A 21702-nucleotide genomic window follows, 5' to 3' on the forward strand; every position below is an offset into this window, starting at 1 on the left:
CGTAGGTATATCGTTTATATTCGACCCAACTGGCCAAATTTATTTAAAAAACGCTACGTTTTGATCGTAGATTTCGGTCCTTTTCAAACGTATGAATATAAATTATTGATTAGTTAAACATGTAATGCCCAAACTACGCCACATCTAAAAAATAATTTGTGTGTTGAGATCCAAAGAATTAAAATATGAGAACGTACGTTAGGACGACATACTTATTCATTAGTCGTTCGATTGTCGAAGGACGTACTTGTCAGAGCCGTGTCACTATTCGACTGATAATATAATATGTATCAGTCCTGACAAGTCCTTCGACAATCGAACGACTAATGAAGTAATGAATATGTCGTTCCAAGGTACATTTTTATATTTTAATTCTTTGGATCTCAACGCACAAATTATTTTTTAGATCTGGCGTAGTTTGGGCATTATGCTTAACTAATCAATAATTTGTATCCATTCCATACGCTTGAAAAGGACCGAAATCTACGGTCGAAACGTAGCGTTTTTTAAATAAATTTAGCCAGTTGGGTCGAGTAAACGATATCTACGCTGATATTTTTCATTATTCACTGGCGATTTAAATTCTCATTTGGCTGTTATTAAGTAAAAACCATGCGTTTGTTACAAAGACTTTATTTCTCGGGACTAAATATAATAGCTTCTCGCACACTTACGCTTACATCGTGTGAACTTACATATGTATTAAAATATATTAATCTATTCTTATCACTATAGTATAACATTTTCCGAGTGTTCCCCGCAGAACGTCTGTCTAAAGACGTTAAGACGTCTTAGGACATCTAGAAAACGTCGTAAAGTTCTTAAGACTTCGAAATTTCCATGACGACTTTAAGGTGTGGTTTTAGAATAATATCGTCGACGTCGATACCAACGCGATGACGCCGTCTGATAATGCCAGTCAACATGTTTATTCTGTCGTTGGAATAATTAATACCAATCGTCGCTAATATTAAATATTGTTTTCTGCATGTTTTTCGCAGGTCGATATCGCTTTGAATAAGCAGAATCGTTTCGCGATCACAAGGAAATCGAGATCGGTGCTTTAATACATAAGAGAGGAAGAATTTTACAGCATAACTTAATAATACTTTTTTAATACAATTTAAGATTTTTAATATATTTTAAAATAATACTTTACAAATAATATTGAAAGTTTTCTTTTTGCCGTCGAGGCAAAAAGATGCTCCATTATCAATTTTCAGGGCAATCTGTAAAAGATGCCTACCATTGTCCTCTTTCTCTTCAATTTGAGAAAACGCTCTTGCCATATGACACAATGTACAATATAATACGCGGAATACTGCAGATTTCAACCTACATCTTCGCCGCGCATTTAAGACCGAATACGCCGAGTGTTCAATTCTTCCGCATGAGAGTTTAAGGAACATTCGCAACCAAATCATTTTTTTTTTTTTTTTTAAATAAACAGACTTTGAGAAAGAAATCACGACTGGCGCTAAACGCGCGCCCATGAGTAGGCCTCTGGATCACGGTAACACGAGAATGAACGAACGTCGTTTCTCTCAATTAGAAAAGCACTCCGTTGTACGTTCACAAATACGAGTATAATTTCGTCTAGTCGTTCCACCACTCAACATACGCGGTGCAGGTTCGTCATTCCGTCGTCGATCCTCGCGTCATCGATGCCGGCCCGCTCTGGCATCCGTCACGGCGCCCCATAATTCAATCACGAACTCGTCGGTAAAACCGAAGTCCTCCAAGTCGGAATTGTCTATCGCCTCGGCGAAGTCTATACTGTTGCATTTACCCTCGGCAAGTTCCCAGATTTGCGTGGCTGCAAATCAGATGTAACAACCGAATATTAGTCTTCGCGAGTCTTTGGTAAAATAAAAAAAAGGGGGGCAGAGCAAAAAGAAAGAGAAAGCACAAATCTAAAAAAAAAGTAATTTACTCGGAAAAACTACACTTGTTTTGTTACACTCGCTTATGATATAATAAGTCTTGTATCACATCCAAGTTAAACTTACCTAACTCCGTATCGGAGATGCCCATGAAACTCTCCAAGATAGCGTTAATCTTCTCCACGCCTATCGTAGCAGCATCATCAATCTGCACAAATATTTACTTTATTATTTTCAATTATCGCTCGGAGTTCGCTGTTATTCATTCATGATAAAGAAAATATATCGACGCATTAAATTAAATGATACCGAAGTGTTATCTAAAATAATTCAAATCGTAACTCGTAGAGGAAGCTAATACTTGTTTTACCAGCTAACACTCGTGTTTTTGAAGACCAATATTATCAAAGGAACGTCACTCTTGATAATATCTACTATTTGTTTGCCTCGCGAGTTTGCCACTTGACCGCGATCTCACCGTTCTTGTTTTACACACCTGCTCGACGATTTGCGCGCTACCGTCGGCCCTGAATCTCAGGGTCTCCTTGCCGGATCCGTAGCCGGCCTTCTTTCCCTTCTTGAGGTCACCGCGCGGCCCGATGCTACCGAAACCGTTCTTCTGCGGCTCCACTAGCCTCAGCGTGAACGTCGAGCCCTTCGGTATGTCCTTCAGCATCCTCGCCACCTCGAAGTGCCGTCTGCCCACGAGGCTGGTCGAGTCGATCCTCTCGATGTGATCGCCCACCTCGATCACCTTTATCCTGTCGATCACGGAACCCTCCTTTATGCGCTTTATGAAGGCGTAACCGGCGCCGTTGTCGGTGATCGTCAGGCCCAACGCGTCGTCCGTTTTCACCAACTCGATTTCTTTCGGTCGACCTGCGCCGAAAATGTATTAATTTTTTATTTTGCTTCATACGACTTGTATTGTCTAATTGCACCAACGTATAATGCATATACCTTTTTTATGTGCGAATATGAAGTCGCCCACGCCGATTTGTCCGCCTAACAGCTCCGTCATGTCCACTTTGTGCGTATTAAGCGTGCAAAAGAGAATCTGGAACATCATACTCTCGCTTAATTGGTCACTTAACTCACCCTTGATGGAAGAATCTTCATCATTTTTACTCATTACAATTTTACTATTTCTAATTTCAGTTCTTTATATATATTAAATTTACTTTTATCGAAGTGCCATCTAAAACGTTTCGCTCTAGATTTGATATATAACTCCTTTATTTAATCAACTTGAATCTGATCAATATCTAATTGAAATTTTACTGCAAATTCATTTTTAATTATTCGTATAGGTCGCCGCTGCTCCTATTCAATATGTAATTAATTTAACTAACAATAAAGTAAAATAATACTATTTTGTGTTAAAATGATAAATTTCAACACATATAGTAAAAATAACAAAATGTTATTTAACTCGAGGTATTGGTTTAAATTTCATATTTAACAGTGTACATCCAAACTTGTTTTTCTAACTATCTTCATCCGTTGTCGCGATAAAGCGCGATACTGCGATGGCTTGTCTAACCGAGAGAGATTGCGAGAGAAGCTAGACCTCCCGCGTTCAAGCGACCCATAACGACAAGCGACCTGGTTACATCGCGGCGACCACGTTTACACGACGAATTACACGTGGCCCTCTCTCTCTCTCTCTCTCTCCTCTTTCTCTCTCGCCTAGCCGAGACATATCCGTCAGGTCGACGAGAGAGGCCACGGTCCGTGACCGGCGTTTCCTGCGTCCGGTGTCGTTTCTCCCTACGTGGGACGCCTCGCGCTGAAAATACCGAACGGCAGCGCATCGCGCTCCATTACTACATCAACTCCGACGACTTCGTCCCGCGTTACCGATTTCTCCAAATGTAAAGGAGGACTCGCGCAATTTTCCGAATGTAACGGAAATATTCTTACTATGTAATATCTTCGCGCCCGCGTCGGTTGGATCTCGAGATATCCGAAAGAAGCGAAACTAGACAGCTCAAGATAGTTTTACTCCGGCGAAAATAAAATTTGCGAAAAAGCGGACTCGTGAAAATTGAAAAATATTCTGATAACTGGTATTAAACGAGAGAACAGAGATATGCCGTAAAATTAAAATAATATAAAATCTAGGAACACAAAACTATACTAGTCGGCATAAGTTACAATGCTTATAAGAATCAACTCTATCGCTGCTACAAAGAAGCAGTTTAACGAATTAACGACAAGGTCGAGTCCTTCGATCAGCACCATCGAATCCTTTCTTTCCCCGAGAAGCGAGTCCTAACGCGAGCCATATCACGACGTTTATCGCGGCCTTCGCAGCCTCACCTCTTCTGCGGGCATGTCGTAGCGCTCGGCGATCTTCTGGTACAGCTCCCGGACATTGCTGAAGTCCGATATCAGCCCCGTGGGACTGCCGTGAGCCAGTTGACAGTGGAAGACCAGCGTCGACGGCCTCGGGGGCGGCGATCTCGTTTGCTCGCGCTGAAGAAGAGGAGGAGCGCCGTTACCCGTCCGACCACCGTTATCGCTCGCGCCGCTGTCATGACCGTTGTCACTGCCGGCCTGATGTTGATGATGAGGCTGGTGATACTGCACGCCGTTCGCAGCTTTCTCCGTTACCGGCGATCTCGGCGTGGTCCGCGGTATCTTGAACAGCGGCATCCTCGTTCTGCGCGAATAAATTACAAAAGGAAGACCCCGTTATACACAATCCGGCGTGACGATACTCCTGGATTCTCATTGCGAAATTAAGTTATCGCGACCGGCAGGTTGATAAAACGGAGAGCCGCCGCGATTATAATCCTCTCTCCGATCCTCTCGCGCTTATCGACATGAGCCCGACAGTGATGTATGATATTATAAGCGTACTTTTTTGAAGGATTTATATAATATAGTCTGTAAAATTTTATATGGAACGCTGCAGACAATAGGAATTATTTTAGTCGAGCCAGAGACTCCAAATTATTTTAATCTACAATATAAATTGTAAAAGATTAAAGATTTCTCTATAATACACGATTCATATAATTATTAGTTTTATGGAATACTGCAGACAGCAAGAATTATTTGAGTCGAGTAAGACTCTAAATTATTTTAACCCACAATATAAATTAAAGATTTCTCCAATATGCGATCCATATAATTATTATCTCGATGATCGGCACCGCAAACTCTAAATAGAAGTCCAACAATCTTTTCTCTACATTCCGAAGACCGGAGTATATTTAACCAACACGCAAATAAGATATCATTAAATTTCGAAGCTCGAAATGCGTTTCAGATCATTTTTTATTTTTTCCGTTGCGGCCACATCAGCCTAATGAGGAGCGCAGCGGAAGAAAATGAAGCCTGCGGATAAGAAGTTAAATTACCGCTGTATCATGCGATCGAATCAATAATCCTGCGAATGTGCCAAGTGCCAATGTGCGTTCGATTCTCCGGTGCATGGTACTGACATTAGATAAGAGAAATGAGAACCACGCGGGAGCGGGAGGCATACGGTAATTGCAATTCACGCGTAGGAAGATAAAAGCAGGTATCGGCCACATGTTACGTCGTCGAGAGTATCTATTACGTACTCGCGCGATGATCGGTTTTTTCTCTGTTTTATATGCTTATCTCCAAATCACTTTTGTGCGAAATCACTCTGACGAGCGCGGCGGTCACGCACCGAACAGCGCGCGTATTAATTAAGCACGCGCCTCTCGGGCGCGACGTCTCGTTATCTTCCTCGGGAAACCGACGTCTTTCTCTCTCTCTCTCTTTCAGAGAAACCTCGAAACGTCTTTTTAAGCAAAACCGAGCGAGCCTTCCTCGTCAGACGCCTCGTTTGCGATTCGCGATTCGCGCCACCAAGACCGTAAATTGTAGCGGTCTCCTTTCATACGGTATTCATTATTCGCCTGAAACCATCTTCTTTCGACGAGAAGTAATGTTTTACGTACGTTTCCCTCCGCCTTTTCGTGGCTTCGAACACTTCCACCGGAGATTTTACAAGTTCTTCTCGCAAATTTATTTAATTTTCTTTATTTAACTTGATTCGATATCAGTGACAGATTACATTATTTCTTTTGTGTAATCAGTGTTCGATGTTAAGAGTACACGAAGTCGATATAAATATGTCTGACGGAATCCCTGTCGAAATGTCTGAGAATCGGATATATGCGTGCGACAGTTAAGCCTTATTTAATCGCGCGCGATAACAACTTCACGATCGCGAGTCGAATCCTATAATAGCAAGCGACAAACGTTGGATTTGATTGTATTATTGTCCAGAACACCACCTCGGAGAGAATCCCGCGATTTAAATCTCAAATTCCCAGGTAGCAAGTTGACATTATTTGTCGTCGTTTTGACGTTACAATAACGTCAACTTACTACCTGGGAATTTGAGATCTAAATCAGGAGATTCTCTCTCCGAGGTTCATAGGACAATAATACAATCAACGTTTGTCGCATCAAGCTGAAACGGCTCGTATTTACAATTCCCCTTCTAATTCTACCTGTGTCGTTTTCATCAGTCCGTAATATTTCATCGCACGCGCTCGTCCGAACCATCAGCAAAAGCTGCGCGACGGTGTCCCGGCGTCACGCGAGTGCGTTGGAAAAACGTTGTTCTTGTCGATCCATCCACGTTATGCAATGAGGATAGAAGCACGGTAGGAAAATACGGCAAAACTACCTTGCATTATTCGCAAACTGCCTTTCGTTATATTCGTCTCAAATTTTAAGCTAACATGACGCAATCGTTATCCATATTATCTCACCAGAAACACACTTCTTTTCGGCTGTAAATAGCGCAATAGGCAGAGGTAAGTCGAGAACCGGTCCAGATTTTAATCAGTCTGATAAATGGAGTATGCGCAAAAATAAATTCTGCGTATATTTTTGACGACGCGATAATTATAAAGCTTATCTTTTATTATCGGCGTTAAAAATTAATTTAAGTTTCGCCCTTGATAGTGTCTCAGTTCCTTTTCTTCCGAAAGATTTAAATTTTTTCCCAGCTAATATTTTAATTAGCAGACGTATCTCGTATGTCGTAACTAATTTTATCTCGCAAGCCAACGGAACGGCGTTAAAATCTGCGATAGCGATATACTTGCATGCGATCGATGTACTCCGAATAAACGGCACAGGCGGACTCGGTTTACAGATCGTTGGCGTCGCGTCGCCAATCTCCGACTAACAATAAGCTATCGCGGATTTCGTAAACGCGGCTATTCTTTTACGACAATGCAAATTGCCAACGACGCGCAATATCGCCATTCTAATTGTCTCCGATTACCGGTCAATCATCCCGATCGAGTCGAGAAGGAGATCGTGCCGCGCATATCGTAATTGGACTCCTCATCAAGCTCGTTCATCATTAATTGCATGCGTCAGTAACACGATGAACAATTAAAAAATTCACGACGCGGTCAGGAATAATTCCAGTTAGGAATAAAAACTGGAATAAACACATCAATGTAAGATATTTCTATTAACTTATTATATTTCGGAGGGGACTCCACTGCAAGATCCATAATTTTCAAAAGACACGGAAAGAAACGATCGAGAACGTTAATGTATTTAAAATAAAGGCATTCCGACAATGGAAATGACAATTTCTCTCGAAGAAAAATTCTCGTTACGATCGCACGTTACTCCTCTTTTTCTTCATTAAATTTTGCCTCGTTCTGCCGACTAATTATAACAACATACGCCGATTTATATTTAGACATAGGTGCTGGATCTAGTATTTTGCCGAGTCCCTAACGTTTGACATTTATTCCACGGTGCGTTAGCACCGGGGAACAACTCTCTCCCGAGAGCCTGATTGTTCAACCGTCCGGTCGAGGCTTGCTCAATAAACGCCGCTTATCGCGTCTCGCAATTAGCGGCAATACAGCGCGATGATAAATTTCCTCGAAGACTGACGTCGCGAATCGAGCGACACGTAATTACGCAACGTGTAATTTCTGATTCTTCATTTTGATCGTCGCGCGAAGTGCTTGTCGCGCGAGACAAACGAGATAGGTAATGTAACAACAGGTTTCGCACGAGTATCCGGGACGTAACGCGGCGAAAGTACCGGCGTCTCCTGCTCCTTTTATTCATTTATTATTTTTCCAACAACTCTGCTCCAGACAAGCTTGTCGCCTGTCGGCAGTTTTCGGGACACCCTGTACAACGGTGTACGCGTCAATACCGTAACGTTACGAGCGAGTACACGCCGGCGAGTACAAATAACACGCAACGCCCGTCCGGAACGCGCAAACCGAGAAGACCGGCCTCTCACCTCTTCCTCGCCACGCGCACCTGTCCGTATCCGTATCCGCGTCCGTGTGAGAGAACGCAACGAGAGAAAGAGAAAGAGAGACGCGTCAGGCACTCTTATCCACGTAGACGAGCGGCGATGGAGCAGCAATCGGCCGCAACGCGCTCGTCGCCGCAACTGGCAGCCACCGGGACCTAAATACCCCTTTCTTTCCGCTCGTCCGCCCCGTTATCGTTTACCCGTTATCGCTTCGCTCGTCTGTTCGATCCTTATCGCGTTACAGGCGAGACTTGCGTCGAGTCGCGAATCCGGGATCAAATCATGAATCGGAGATCGATCTCGGTCGTCCCGCGAATAGTGAAGAACAGAAGCTGATGGGAATTTATCTCAGAAAATTAAAGACCGAAATTGGATCTTGGTTCAGCTTCTCCCTTATCACGTTAATCTTCACGATGAGAATTTGCAGAAAGAACTTGGACTCCTGTTTAGAATTGAAAATTCAGAAATAAGACAGATGACTTGAAAAGATGATGTTAAGACACGTTGAGCGTATCGCTTCATGGATCTTTATCGTATTGCAGATGGTGAAATTAGATGGGTCGTTTAATTTCTTCCCTGTTACATCGGCCTTTGCGGCGAGAATTTGGAGGAAAAAATTTGGGCTCTTGTGCATAACTGGCGACGAGAATCCAGAAGTCAAACAGATAATTTAAAAAAATAAAGACATATCGGGCATATAATTTCGCAGACGCTTTGGACCTTAAACATGTTTAATAGCGCACTTAAAAGCGAATTCCTCTCTTCATTCGCCATTCGGCTACGTTGCTAAATGGGTACCAGTATATTACCCGTGAAAATGCAATAAGTAACCGGCGATTCGCCTCCTCTCCGCGAGATTCCCGTCGCACGTTTTTATAGCGCTAAATCCATCAAACGCGTTTTTACGTCGTGTTCTGAATGTTGAACTGCGCAATTAAAAAAAAAAACAATACTTGATCACAGCCCGACAGTTCACTCAGTTATAAACGGCTCATTCGTTCACCAAGTCGCTTTTAATCGAATCGATTCATTTTGGAAAGGACTCTATTCCAAAATCCATAACTTTCAAGAGAATCGAAAGGAAACAATCAGTTAATATGTTTAAAATAAAAGCATTCTATTACCGTGTCTCTCAAAGAAAAATTCTCATTGCTATCGCACGTTACTCCTCAACGACTTATCTGCCGTTCGAGGATGTTTGCGCTTTGATTTTATCTTCGAACAAAGTCCTTTCTAGAATAAACGATTGCGTGTCGTGTGCGACGATTCTGTATGTATACCTTAAAGTTCTTCTTCTCACATATTTGTAGGGCCACCTCTGCGGTATATATCCGAAAAAAATTAATATCACCGGAAATCTCCTCCCTAAGGTAGACAATCCTAACGGGTTCCACCTGTTTCTTCCAATTCGGTTTTAACACCGTCGGCACTTCCTTCGGACACGGGAGAACATTACGTGTGACGGGTGAAAATCGCGCGAGGCCGATTTCACGAGCTCGTGTGCCACCGTAACCGGAAAGCAGCGGCGAGAGGACTGATCGCACAGGGCCCCTTCTCACATCGGCCGGCCCCCCTCGAGCGTGCCTGCCTGGTGCTCGTCGCTGCGTCACAATGCTAACAATGAGGTGCGAACCGCGCGAGTCTTCCTCTCTGCGAAAAAATTTATTTAAAAAATAGTAAAAAGACGGTATTTAAAAATATATTGAAATAATTCAAATTTATGTTTTTTATCATCTTTATCAGTAAAGCTATTTATGTCCAAAAAAAATCGTTATTTTCCTTCGATTCAGTATACGTCGAGGCACGTTCGTTTACTTTAATGAACAAATGTTTGAATGATGAAAAGCGAAACAAAAAATAGTTTAAATTTCTTAGTGCATTGTGTCGTAACGTATTAGTATGTAAAGTACGTTTCGTCAAGTAAATTATTGTTAATACGATTATACGATTATATGATATTAGCACGTATTAAGTACATACTCTCTTTCGTATATTTAGACAGATCTTTTATTTAAGCTTCATTGTACAATACCTATAAGAAAATTATCACAAATGGCATCGTATCGTCGAGTCGTTGCAACGATGCAAAATGCGTATCGTACAAAACCGTACAAAAGATCGTGGGAAATTTGTAAAAATGTGAACACTCTCGCCGGAATTTCAATTCATTATACGTATATAATACTATAATTCATATACTCATACTTACCAATTATCAATTACTGTCCCGTTAAAATTCGAGACGCTTATTTTGAAAATATAGTATACTCCAATATTATATTTTTCCTAGGGATAAAGAAACAGATTCATTCTCCGATTTGAGATATTTTCGAAACCGGACGCGAGCCACTATCAAAGTGGTCCCGCGTCGCGATCAGGGCTTATCTCCGACAGATTGCACGTGTGGGGCCTGTGTAAACGGAAAAATCGACGATTAACGATGGATTTCTTCTTTCAAGTTTCACTCTTTCCATTATTATTAGTATAATAATATTAATAATATCGTGGAAACCTCGAATATCAAGGAAAATGACAGCATCTCTTTCGTCAAGTGTATCCAACGTAGCGATATCGCGAGAGATAATATCTTGCCTAAGGGCCGAGTACTCCAAAGATAAGCGCCGATCGCCCAGCACCGCTCGAGTATTGTCCAAAGGTATATCGGATAAATATTGCATAACAACATATTCGCCGCATCGCACCTCGTACAAACAGTAACAACATAGCGCACTTGTCAACAAAAAAACTCAAATGCACTATAGAAAAAGTTCAGTCTATATGGAATCGCTTGGAAATTAACACGTTTATACTCTCTAATTTGCGCGCGAATTACGCTTCGCGAATCTCTCAAGAGTCTAGACTCTTTGACTTAACACATTGTGGACGGGCCGCGTAAATTCGTATAGTTGCCCGCGAACATATACGATCGGATAACGTTAATTGGTATAATTTGTATACGTCGTATTATTTTTGTTTACGTATCGCGAAATTACAGTACATGGTCTCATAAAGATGTAACGAAGCAGGATGCTTACATACATCACGATGGCCCCTTATATTTTAATTTCTTCAAGTATTCCAATCCATAATGTGTTAAGAGTACGCACGTAAGTATGTATATATAAGTATTTATGTAGTTAAGTATTTTTAGGGTCTAAAATCTCTCTTAAGAGAATTCCGAGACGGGAAGAACGCAGATAATATTACGTTTACGGCCGAAAGTGACTTCGCGAAATACGTATACGAATGCTTACACCCTATTCGTTATTGCTTCAATATATCCGCATGTCAATTAACCATATCTCAATCAACAAAAACGAGCATCTAAAAAGTTTTATAAAAAAGATACAAAGACAAAACTCGCTCGCGCGAGTACGTAATTTCGTTCACGATCGAGTGAGAAAGTTTTAGAAGTTACGGGCAGCCAGATGTAGCTCCGGCTGGATGATGAACACCTTCGAGACGTGGCCGCAGTTAGACTTGTCCTCCATCGCCAGGTAATTCCTCATCGGCACGAGCAGCTCGTCGTACGGGTCCGTGTTCAGCTGGTACTCCTGCATGGCCCGATAGACCGCCTTGAAGGGCGGCTGTTTCTGCGAGTGGAACGTGCCGCGCGAGCCGTGCAGCACCAGAGCGCCTTCCCTCTCCGCTTCCGCGCACACCGACATGTACATGCAGTGGTCCGGCCGATAGTTGTAACGGCACGAGTAAACGTACAGCTTCTCCGGATGATAATGGAATATTATGTTGATGATATCTTGGTCGCCCCAGGTTATCTTCAGTCTGTACTCCTTGTGAATGGGAATCACGTATTCCGTCCACCGGAACTCCCTCATTCTCGTCAGATTCATCAGCATCACCCCGGAATTGACGCCGAGCTTGCCGTAATACGGATGCTTGGCGAATCGATTGTACCAGCCGGTGTTGGGATCCTCGTGCTCCGGACTAAGGGCCGCCAGCTGGCTGGCGTTCATCTTCCTGAACTCGTCCCAGACCTTCTCCGGCGGCGCCAAGAACAGGGTGTCCGTGTCCACGTAGAGCACCGCGTCTGTGTCGTTCAGCACGGTCTGAAATATAAATCCTAATGTAAGTCTGACCACACATAAATCTAATGCTTGCGGGCAACTCTCGTTGCCAGCAGCTTACCGGTAGGAACAATCGTTGCGCCGCACAGGGCTTGAACAGCTTCTTCCACATGGCCACGTCGCTGCCGTCCGGGAAGGTGATGGGCCGCACCAGGAAGTCAAAGGTCTTATTGGATATGAGCCGCCACTCCGACAGCTTCTCGCTGAAGGCCGGTATCAGATTCTGCTCCGCCAGTATGACGAACTGCAGGGGCCTGCTGGCGAAGACCAGCGCCGATTTCAGCATGGTCAGGGCCTCGTGCAGCCTGTCCCCGCACACCACCACGCATATCGTCACCTCGCCCGCGGACGCGGACGCGCCACCCGGGGACGACTTCCTCGTGAGCGCCAGGCGTTCCCTGCTCGCGGCCGGCTGGTCGTATACCTTGTTGGAGAAATTGGCGGTCACGTTGAGCAGGATTATCAGCGCGGCGAGGATAAGGCACAGCAGGAACAACTTGTATACGGATTTCATCGCGTCGCCTCGACGTCGCGTTCTATGCTTCAAACCGTGCAAAATCGCGACATGAATTAGCTGCGCGACGTCGGCAGTGACCTGACCGCATCTTGGACCCCTCCTGGAAGCCGACGATAAAATCCGCGGAACGTTGCGGAACACAACGGATCCCCAGTGTCGCGTAGTTGACGTCGCGTCTCGCGTCGTCCTCAAGTAATGGCGAGCGCCATATTTACGGTATAACCTCCCGCCTCCCGGTCAAGTGTCATAAACACGGAGCAGTTGATGCGCGCCACTGTGCCCCTACCCCCCACCGATCTGCGCAAAGAATTCATTGCAATTCGAAATTACGTATACGGAATGTAATTTAAATAATGTACATTTTATACGGAAAAAACGTGTTTTTATGGTTGAGAAAGCGTTCATAAATATTAAAGTGTTTGATTTTGCAATTCGAGCGTTTTACGTTTACGTCTAAAGTTATAGTTCTTGAAGTAACAGTTCATATAGAAATTTTGTACCCACTTCTTACCCAATTATATTTCCCTGATACTTTGCCGATTTTTGAGAATTTATGTGTTTATGTAATAAATTTCTCGACATCGGTAACCAGTGGTGCTGAGTGATGCCGATAATTTCTATAATTGGTAAAGTAGGCAACAATATTACCGACGTCAACAGACTGCACAAATTTAAATTTTCGGAAATTGCCAAGTAATTAGGAAAGAGATTACACTAACTAAAATTCTAAAAACTGTGACTTTCACTTACTCGCTCATGGGGCTCTTATTACATAATAATATAACAATAGTTTAATGGTTGAATTTTGTATACCATTTTTTAAATCTGTCGTATTTTTTAATACTAGTAAATTAACAATTACGTTATAATTAATAGAAAAGAAATAATATAATTGATTTAATGTTGTAGTTGATACCAACGTATTCTATTATTGGGATATTATTTGAGAAATGGACACAATATCCATTACATTTTTTATACATAACGATAACAGATAGTGTTATACGCTATGAATCCGACTGTATTTCAAAGACACTAATTGCTTTTCGATGCTACTAATAATCTTCCAGTCCACATCTTGATAAAATAAAGTATCGAAATCGGGATGGCCCATCATCGCTTTTAACGTTTTTTTTGCATCATTCCTGCAATTAACATATACATTCATCACGCGTCTGTTCTATTATTTTGAAATGACACACATCTAAGCATCTTTGTCAAAGACTAATCCTTTGTTAAGAAATTATTTTAAGAAAACATAATAAATTTCTAAAGAATCACAAAAAATGTATGTAAGACGCTGTTATGAGCGATATGTTCTCGATAGATGCGTATCAAGAGTACCTTGTTTCATTATTACCGTCGAGAAGAAATTTAGCACACATTGTGAATATCTTACGCCGGGTATCCTTGAAATTTGGATTCGACGATAAACATTCCACTCCAATAATATTAATAATATTATAGAGCAGTCGACTCACAGTCGCTCTTATCAACGGGTTCTTGTGACTGTAGACAACAAGACAGCGTTCAAAATTCCATACAAATAATCTGATTCGTAACGACAAAAAATCATTAATTGTAATAGATATTATATGACAATGTAATCGTTGCTTTAATCAAAGACGTCGAAGTCCATTCGATCACACCTAGCACCGTGCTCGCTGGTCAATATCCGAATGCAAGTTGCGGGAGGCAGGTGCGACACCATGGAGTCCAAGGCGCGTTGAGCGTCATTCCGGATTCCCTTGTTCGTGTGCGTGCTCTTCAGAAGCAACGCGGACGCAAGCTCGTCGAATTCCGGTCTTTGCGTACACTGGACCGTCTTGTACAACTCCATCGCTACCTGGCAGACAGTTCTAACGACGTGCGGCCTTGTATTTCGCAGCAAACTGCAATATAACGTTTCATTGCAGCGAGCACGTTATGACAAAGAGAGACGCGGTGGAGATGCTCGAACGACCTGCACAAGGTTCGGTATATACGAGGCATATTGGAGTCCAGCAATTCTGGTTGAATCCTCGAGATGTGCATTAGCTTTATCAGAGCCGATACGCTGCTCTGCCATTGTTCCTGCTTCAGGCTCTGCATGGCGTGTTTCAAAGTCTCTTGCGGACTCGCAAAGTCCTCTGGGGTTTCTGTACAATCGCCCTCCAGTATAGGCACATAGTTCTCGTAATTGGCCGTAGGATTAACGTCCTTCGGATATCTGCTACATGAAAGTGTCATACATGTTTAAGCATACATAGAGTATAATATACTCAACGTTTATTATTTTTATATATTTAGATGTATTTCATTTGTGATTTTGCTGATTCAAATAACATTCCTCCTCGTACTGAAATTTTAGTAAAATGAGTCATTAGAAGTTAAACATGCCCGATGTACCTGTCAGATAACGTGGAAAAACGCAAGTCCCCCGAAGCCCCGGAATACGTTGCTTCGACAAATTGTGTTTTTGCAATTTGTGATGAATTTGCATTCTCATGCTGAGTAGATAAGGAAGCCGTTTCCGTCATCGCGCGTGTGGCAGACTTACCTTTTTTTTTTTTTAAGACAGTTTTTATCACGAAATAAATATCGACACTCCTTAAAAGATTACCGTAATCGGCTGATGTTCCTACCTGCACCTTTGCACATGGGACACGTGACATATTTCTTGCATTCCGTATGCGCCATTGTATTACAAATATATTTACTGGAGCGTGACGCGATTACGCAGGAATTATATTTCAAAGAAATCCGATTATACTTTAATGCCGCAGGAATTTGTCCGCTATATCTTTGCCTCTAAACGTCCATTTTAAACACGCAAACATCGCCCGCATAACTTTCCATAAAAGTATTGCATTCAGATAAGTTCAAGTCGATATTGATATGCGTGAATAAATTTGCACGTTCGATATTGGCGCATAATTTTGATAAAAACTTCAATAAGAATCGATAGAAGCAAGTTATGATAACGGCAACAACGTTATGAAAGACAGCGATTGAATACATATGCGACACAGTTGGACACTAAATTAAGAAAAACACCTTCGCACTTTCTTTGAAAATAATTTTCTTACGATATATATATATGAGAATATGTACATTATATATTATTTCTCTATACATTAAATATAGAATCGAATCTATAATTAAAAAGCGATAAAACTATAAAATTTAGCACAGTCGCATTTATCCTAATGAATAAGATAAATTGGTCCTTCGATAAACCGCGAGATAACAAAAGTTACCTCGCTTTGTCGAGAAAGCGCTTTTCGTCGGCTAGTCGCGATTCTCTAGCCGACCAAGTATGGTCCGGTTCGATGACATGTCGCATGTCGTCTAAATATTACTTAATACACTTTTCAGTTCAGTCCACGGACGATCGAAGGATAACTGTATATTCGTCATCCTTCTCACTCTATATCGCACAGTCCCATTTTCTACTTCACACTATATTTTTGCGGTTCCAGTTCGTCTCGCGAATAAAAGAATTTGACTATCCTTGCTTACGAATGTCCCCTAAAAAGAGTATCAGTTCCGCGTATCACGACGGCGGTTTCTCCAGCGAGATATTATAATCCAAATGATCACAATGTATAGGACACTGATAATACGACACCGCGCTAGCGTGGCCGGATCTTCCTGATGTCATAGGCACACCTTGGACCCACTGGTCCTTTGCCGGATCATAAATTTCTACTATGTTTAAAAACGTCGTACCGTCGTATCCTCCTTAAAAAAAAAAGGAACCGTACGTGTATATCATTTTTTATATCATGAAAAAAGAATCTCTCTAAATACAGGTTTTTTTTTATCAAAGATTAATAGTCATATTTACCCATTGCGTATAGTTTGCCGTCGAGGATGGTAACGCTAAGAGCACTGCGAGCAATAGTAACGCTGCTCACGTTCTCCCATACATCGTGTTCCGTGTCGTATCTCTCTACCGAATTCAACTGCGATTTCCCGTCGTATCCGCCTATAACGTATATGTACTGCCCCAGACTGGCCACACCGGACCCCGAACGAACACACTTCGTAGACGACACCATCGTCCACTCGTCATTCTCGGGATGGTAACACTCCACCGAACTGAGCCGGTCCTTGCCGTCGAAGCCACCGATTGCGTACAGAAGTCTGTCAGGAGAACGAACGTACTTTTTACATTATACAATAAATAGATTTAATATATTGCGCGTATCTCTTTGAATAAATACATGGAAACAATGTTCTAAAATTAAACGGAAGGTGTATGCTATTTATATTTAAGAGAAACTAATATTATATGACATCTAAAATACTATAATTTACATTAGTAACATAATTAGCATACTGATGCCATAGCTAAATATGATTTAACTTTGAAATTTAAATTTAGTCATCTATTTTTCATAAGTGACTATATGATTAACAGTATGTCACCTTTGCCACTCAACGAATATCGGCTGACAAGTACTACCTACCTATTCACTACCGCTACTCCTACACCTAATCTCTTGACATGCATGGGTTTCACACTGGTCCACGTATCTTGATCCGGATCATAGCATTCGACGCTGTTATGGTACTCAGCGCCCGCGCTGCCACCCACAGCGTACAACAGACCATCCATAACGGCGACTCCGACCCTGTTCCTCGGTACCGACATTGGGCTGCACGGTCGCCACTGATCCGTCATTGGGTTATACCTGTCGACCCAGTCGCTGTCGTACCTGAGAAAAGTCGTGCGAGTTTTTTATTTATATTTATTTCAAAGCTGCTTCCTAAGCAGTCTATCAACTACAACTTTTCATGCTACCTGATGACTATATTTGATATATTATGGCAGTATCTATACAAACTTTGGAATAAATTCCTTAATTTCTTAGGCATTTTGATTCAAATTTCCATGCAAAAATAGAATTTTTAGATACAAAGTAAAAGGAATTCATTACCTCAGCTTGTTAGTTCTTATTTTCTATTAATATGATTATGGAGCAAACTAAGAATTAGTCGAATCAGTTTAAAATAATTTCTATTTCTAAAAAATACAATAAGAAAATAGAATCCACCATAAAGTCATGTTAAAATTTTGAAAAAATTTTTGTTAAAAGAAACCAAATGTGTATATATATCTAATTAAAATATTTTAAAATCTATAAAATGTAAATGAAACTTACACGGCACTTTTTGATACCAAAAATCTAGCACTTTGGTTTTCGTAAAATAAAAACAGAATCAAAGGCACAATTCTAACAAAAATATCCTGGAGTTTCAATAAAATTCCCTGAGAGTCCCTTCACTTTTTAAGGCAGAAAAATTTCTTGAGAATTCCAGGTAATTTTCCAAACACCCCATGGTACAGCGCTAAAACGTCGAACACGATTGACGTTCAGGTGCTAACCTGCTTCCCGGTGAATTGTGTCTGCCGCCGACCGCGTAGAACATCCCCTTGAGGAACGCACCGCCCAGACCGGATCTGGGGACGATAAGCTTGGCGTGCTGCGTCCACGTCTTCTCGTCGGCGTTGTAGCCCTCCAGGACGTCGAGCGAATGCTTGAAGAAACCACCGGCGATGTATATTACCCGCCGCGTGTTAGGCGTACGCTCTTTCACAACCGGCTTCTTGTGCAACGTCAGGTCCTTGAAGATCTGCGCCAGATACTCGCGACACGCCGGCACCTTCTTCAGCACGTCGCAGTTCTTCATCTGCTCCCGCAGGAAGTTCGGCGTGAGGTACTGGCAGCGTACCGCGTGCAATATGTGCTCCATCTTGGGCCGCCTCGCCTCCTCGTTGTACTTGACCCACTTCAGCACGGCGTTGTAAACCTCTCTTTCCTCCTGCACGTTCAGTTCGTCCTTCCTGATGAGCGTCACCAACTGTATCGCAGATAACTGCAAGAACTCCTCCTCCTGACATATCTGGTTGAAGTGCTGAACGATGAACTGATTCGCCTTGTGGTACAGATCGTGGCAGCCGTGCTGCTCGGCGAAGTTGGCGATTCCAATCGCGTTCGTGGGATCGAGTTGTCTTTCCAGAAAGACACTGCACGCATCTATCACATTGCTGACCTATATCGAAACACACGTTTGTCAAAACGTTAAATCATATCAACGGGAAGCTTCAAGTCCTTAAAAACAACTTTATGCCTATTTGCTATTCACTCAGAATATATCTATCGACACAATTCTTTTCTTCGCGATACGGTTTTCTTTTTTCTAAAATTGTCTACGCACTTGGAACATGGTAGCTGCTGACAGCAGCGAACACACGGTAATCTCAGTGACTCTTATTTGACCAGTATACATGAAGTACATTAACCGAGCCATCGTGGTTGGACAGACACCCTGGAGCTTCACCCTCGTCATCTCGCATTCCTTCAGTCCTCCAGTGAACATTGCCTGGAATTTCAAGCAGGGCCGGATCAACATCGATACCTCATCGCTTTCCGCTGGATTCCAGCGACAATTTCCACCCAGCTGTTCAGCTTACCTTAAAGTAGGGACTAGCAGCTGCTAAAATAACTTTATGCGCGTGGAACAGTTCGGAGCCGACCTCGAGGATCACGTCGGTCAGCATGTGATGGCTGCGCATCATAAACATCATCTTCATGGTCTCCTTCAGGTAGTTGGCCATGCAGAACGTCATGTCGCCGAGGTCGCCCCGCGTCCGCTCCGTGTTGAGCATGCCCTCCCAGTCAGTTTCCTCCCCGGACGCGAGCGGAGCGTCGCCCCGGGGCTGGGAGCCGCCCCGGGCCTCGTTCTTCCGCTGACAATCTTTCTTTCCATCCATTAAAGTAGAGCTGCAAGAGAAGCGGAGAACCGCGGGACGTGCGCCTTTAGATATTTACATACGTTCGCGTCATCGCGCGCTCCTCGCACGCCCGGTCCTTCCCTTCTCGGAACTCATTAATATCGCGCGAGGGGGCCTGGGGCTTACGCGCGGGGACGTCACCGCCGCGACGCGCGACGCGGACGGAAAACCCGCGCGCGCGGCGTCGCGCACAATAAACAGCCGCACCGTAATCAGCGCGACGCGGAAGCGTTGCGCGTGACCGCGGGACGTTATACGTTTCCAGCCCAGCGACGGGTCTCGCCGTCGCCGTCGCCGTCGTCACCGTCGCGGAGAAAAACCGTCACACGGCACGCGCGCGCGCGCGCACGCACTCGCGCTCGCTTTAACGCATGGCACTTACCCGACCTGCCAGCCTCGCCAGGGCGATCTACTTGCGTCGAGGAGTCGCTGGGCGCGAGAGCGAGACGGACGAGCGCGAAGGAGGCGGACGGCGAGAAGGCGGCGCGATCATGTCTCGCGATCGATCTCGCCGATGATGCACGATGACGCAGGCATCTCCTCCGGCCTCCGGCTGCGGCCGGTGCGGCCCTGGCTGGCTCCGATAGATGTGGCGTCACCGAGCGAGACGAGCGGACGGACGAGCGAGCGGGTGATTTGCATACGCACGTGTTTCGCGACGGGCCGACGAGCGTTCGCGGGAATCGCGGACGCCCCGGATCCGAGCGGCGCGCGGGTGGGACTCTTTTTCTCGTATAGACCAGTATAGACGCGATTCGGAATGGATACGAACGGGGAACGAGCTACTGCTGTCACCAGTGTCACCGTGCGTCGGTCGGCCGTTCGCCGTCGCTTCGCCACCGTTTCGCTCCATCGCGCCGGCGGCGGCGGCGCGAAGGCGCAAGATCGCTTCGTCACGATTTGTACCGTAGATACGCCGGTGTACCTTTGTCCGCGCCGCTGATAGCGGCATCGGCATCGGCCAAACACGCCGCGCCGAGCTGGCTCCGCTCTTGGCTAATAGTCCAGCGCGGCCCTGACGGTGACTCGGTAATAAATACGCCCGACGGCGACGGCGCGTGGAGGACGCGGTCGGCGGTCCTCAATTTAATTGTGGTGTCCCCCGAGAGCCATCGCCGTCGGTTGTTCCCCGGCGAGCGAATGTCGGGGGACCGATTTCACCGATTCCGCGAAATCGAGATCACGGAATATCGTTTCGAGGACGTGAGAACGAACGCGCGCGGATATGTCCCCCTGAGATTTTCCCGTCGCTTAAACGAAACCTTGGGTGCTTTCCATTTAGAATTAGTGACACGAGTCGACACATCTCGTTCTATCTTTCTTGGCAATCTCTATCTTTCAATGAGTAACAAAAACAGAACGACACTTGTGTTGACTTGTGCCATTGACAAGTGGAAACCGCCCCTTAATTCTACGTTGGGGTCCCGATTGTCGGGACCGTTCCAGTGAGAATCTGGGAATCAGGATTTTCTTCGGGAAGACAGACTCCCCATTGTCTTTCGTTCTTGAGATTCTTATGTCCATTTCTACCAATGCAGACTAACTTTTAATCTTGTTCATTCCAGTGATTCAACTTACTTTTTATCTTTTTTTAGTTTTAGGAATTAGAAAACAAGATAAAAAGTGAGTGTAAACTCTCAATTCAACTTACTTTTTATCCTTTTCTAGTTTTAGGAATTACAAAACAAGATAAAAAGTAAGTTTACTCTCGATTCAACTTACTTTTTATCCTTTTCTAGTTTTAAGAATTAAGAAAAGATAAGTTTATTCTCGCCTCAACTTACTTTCTATCCTTTTCCAGTTTGGAGAACTAGAAAAAGATAAAAAGTAAGTTTACTCTCGATTTAACTCATTCTTTTTATCCTTCTCTAGTTTTTAAGAATTAGAAAAAGATAAAAAGTTAAATCGAGATTAAAGTCGGTCTACATTTGGTAGAAATGGACATTGAGAGCGATTCGTATCTCCCGTCGGGCGGCGTCCGGTCGACGTGTCCGTCGGCACGGCGCGACGACGACGCGGCAAGTAGAAAATCTCCCATTTCCCGGCCGTACGTTTTACGACGCTGCACTCTCTAAAAGATATATCGTACAAGAAAATCCGTACCTACATTTCCCTTGCTCTTTTCTTATAAAAATGCA

General features: G+C 43.6%; 3 protein-coding genes across 12 annotated transcripts; all 3 read right to left on the bottom strand.

The window, feature by feature from the left end:
• Window positions 1-529: 529 nt before the first annotated feature.
• On the bottom strand, window positions 530-9807 carry LOC112459019 (PDZ domain-containing protein GIPC3). Of its 6 annotated transcripts, XM_025022895.1 has the most exons (8): window positions 8161-8948; window positions 5459-6667; window positions 5252-5330; window positions 4206-4548; window positions 2844-2940; window positions 2380-2762; window positions 2010-2091; window positions 530-1816 (listed from the first exon to the last, which is right to left on the bottom strand). In XM_025022895.1, exons 3-8 carry the CDS (start codon window positions 5260-5262, stop codon window positions 1659-1661), a joined length of 1074 nt encoding a protein of 357 aa, XP_024878663.1. In that variant the 5' UTR covers window positions 5263-5330; window positions 5459-6667; window positions 8161-8948; the 3' UTR covers window positions 530-1658. The 6 variants fall into 6 exon arrangements, with proteins under 6 accessions (XP_024878663.1, XP_024878664.1, XP_024878662.1 ...); XM_025022896.1 differs by lacking the exon at window positions 5459-6667; XM_025022894.1 differs by lacking the exon at window positions 8161-8948 and having other exon boundaries at window positions 5459-8154.
• Window positions 9808-10167: 360 nt separating this feature from the next.
• Window positions 10168-13031, bottom strand: LOC112459032 (glucoside xylosyltransferase 1). Its single transcript, XM_025022917.1, has 2 exons — window positions 12325-13031; window positions 10168-12245 (listed from the first exon to the last, which is right to left on the bottom strand). Exons 1-2 carry the CDS (start codon window positions 12775-12777, stop codon window positions 11586-11588), a joined length of 1113 nt encoding a protein of 370 aa, XP_024878685.1. The 5' UTR covers window positions 12778-13031; the 3' UTR covers window positions 10168-11585.
• Window positions 13032-13729: 698 nt separating this feature from the next.
• LOC112459013 (kelch-like ECH-associated protein 1) lies at window positions 13730-20583 on the bottom strand. 5 transcript variants are annotated; one of them, XM_025022884.1, is made up of 8 exons: window positions 19244-19553; window positions 18988-19152; window positions 18155-18822; window positions 17235-17483; window positions 14744-14992; window positions 14430-14672; window positions 14125-14289; window positions 13730-13925 (listed from the first exon to the last, which is right to left on the bottom strand). In XM_025022884.1, exons 1-8 carry the CDS (start codon window positions 19541-19543, stop codon window positions 13781-13783), a joined length of 2184 nt encoding a protein of 727 aa, XP_024878652.1. In that variant the 5' UTR covers window positions 19544-19553; the 3' UTR covers window positions 13730-13780. The 5 variants fall into 5 exon arrangements, with proteins under 5 accessions (XP_024878652.1, XP_024878651.1, XP_024878650.1 ...); XM_025022883.1 differs by lacking the exons at window positions 13730-13925; window positions 14125-14289; window positions 14430-14672; window positions 14744-14992 and adding exons at window positions 15873-16503; window positions 16610-16908; window positions 20490-20583; XM_025022882.1 differs by lacking the exons at window positions 13730-13925; window positions 14125-14289; window positions 14430-14672; window positions 14744-14992 and adding exons at window positions 15873-16503; window positions 16610-16908; window positions 20337-20387.
• Between the last annotated feature and the right edge of the window lie 1119 nt (window positions 20584-21702).

The sequence above is a fragment of the Temnothorax curvispinosus genome, unplaced genomic scaffold (genome assembly GCF_003070985.1).
Source record: "Temnothorax curvispinosus isolate PA1 unplaced genomic scaffold, ASM307098v1 QBEX01009448.1, whole genome shotgun sequence".
In the NCBI taxonomy this organism is placed as follows: Eukaryota; Metazoa; Arthropoda; class Insecta; order Hymenoptera; family Formicidae; genus Temnothorax; species Temnothorax curvispinosus.

What these genes read in the sequence shown, in the direction of transcription:
- LOC112459013 (XM_025022884.1), bottom strand. Translation starts at nt 19,543, where the DNA reads ATGGATGGAAAGAAAGATTGTCAGCGGAAGAACGAGGCCCGGGGCGGC. An exon ending in ACCAGCGAGCACGGTGCTAG is followed by an intron (nt 14,290 to 14,429) that starts GTGTGATCGAAT and finishes TGTTGTCTACAG; the next exon opens with TCACAAGAACCCGTTGATAA. An exon ending in GACGGTAATAATGAAACAAG is followed by an intron (nt 13,926 to 14,124) that starts GTACTCTTGATA and finishes TGTTAATTGCAG; the next exon opens with GAATGATGCAAAAAAAACGT.
- LOC112459019 (XM_025022896.1), bottom strand. An exon ending in GCGCGCAAATCGTCGAGCAG is followed by an intron (nt 2,092 to 2,379) that starts GTGTGTAAAACA and finishes ATATTTGTGCAG; the next exon opens with ATTGATGATGCTGCTACGAT. An exon ending in CATCTCCGATACGGAGTTAG is followed by an intron (nt 1,817 to 2,009) that starts GTAAGTTTAACT and finishes TCTGATTTGCAG; the next exon opens with CCACGCAAATCTGGGAACTT.
- LOC112459032 (XM_025022917.1), bottom strand. Translation starts at nt 12,777, where the DNA reads ATGAAATCCGTATACAAGTTGTTCCTGCTGTGCCTTATCCTCGCCGCG. An exon ending in CGCAACGATTGTTCCTACCG is followed by an intron (nt 12,246 to 12,324) that starts GTAAGCTGCTGG and finishes TTTATATTTCAG; the next exon opens with ACCGTGCTGAACGACACAGA.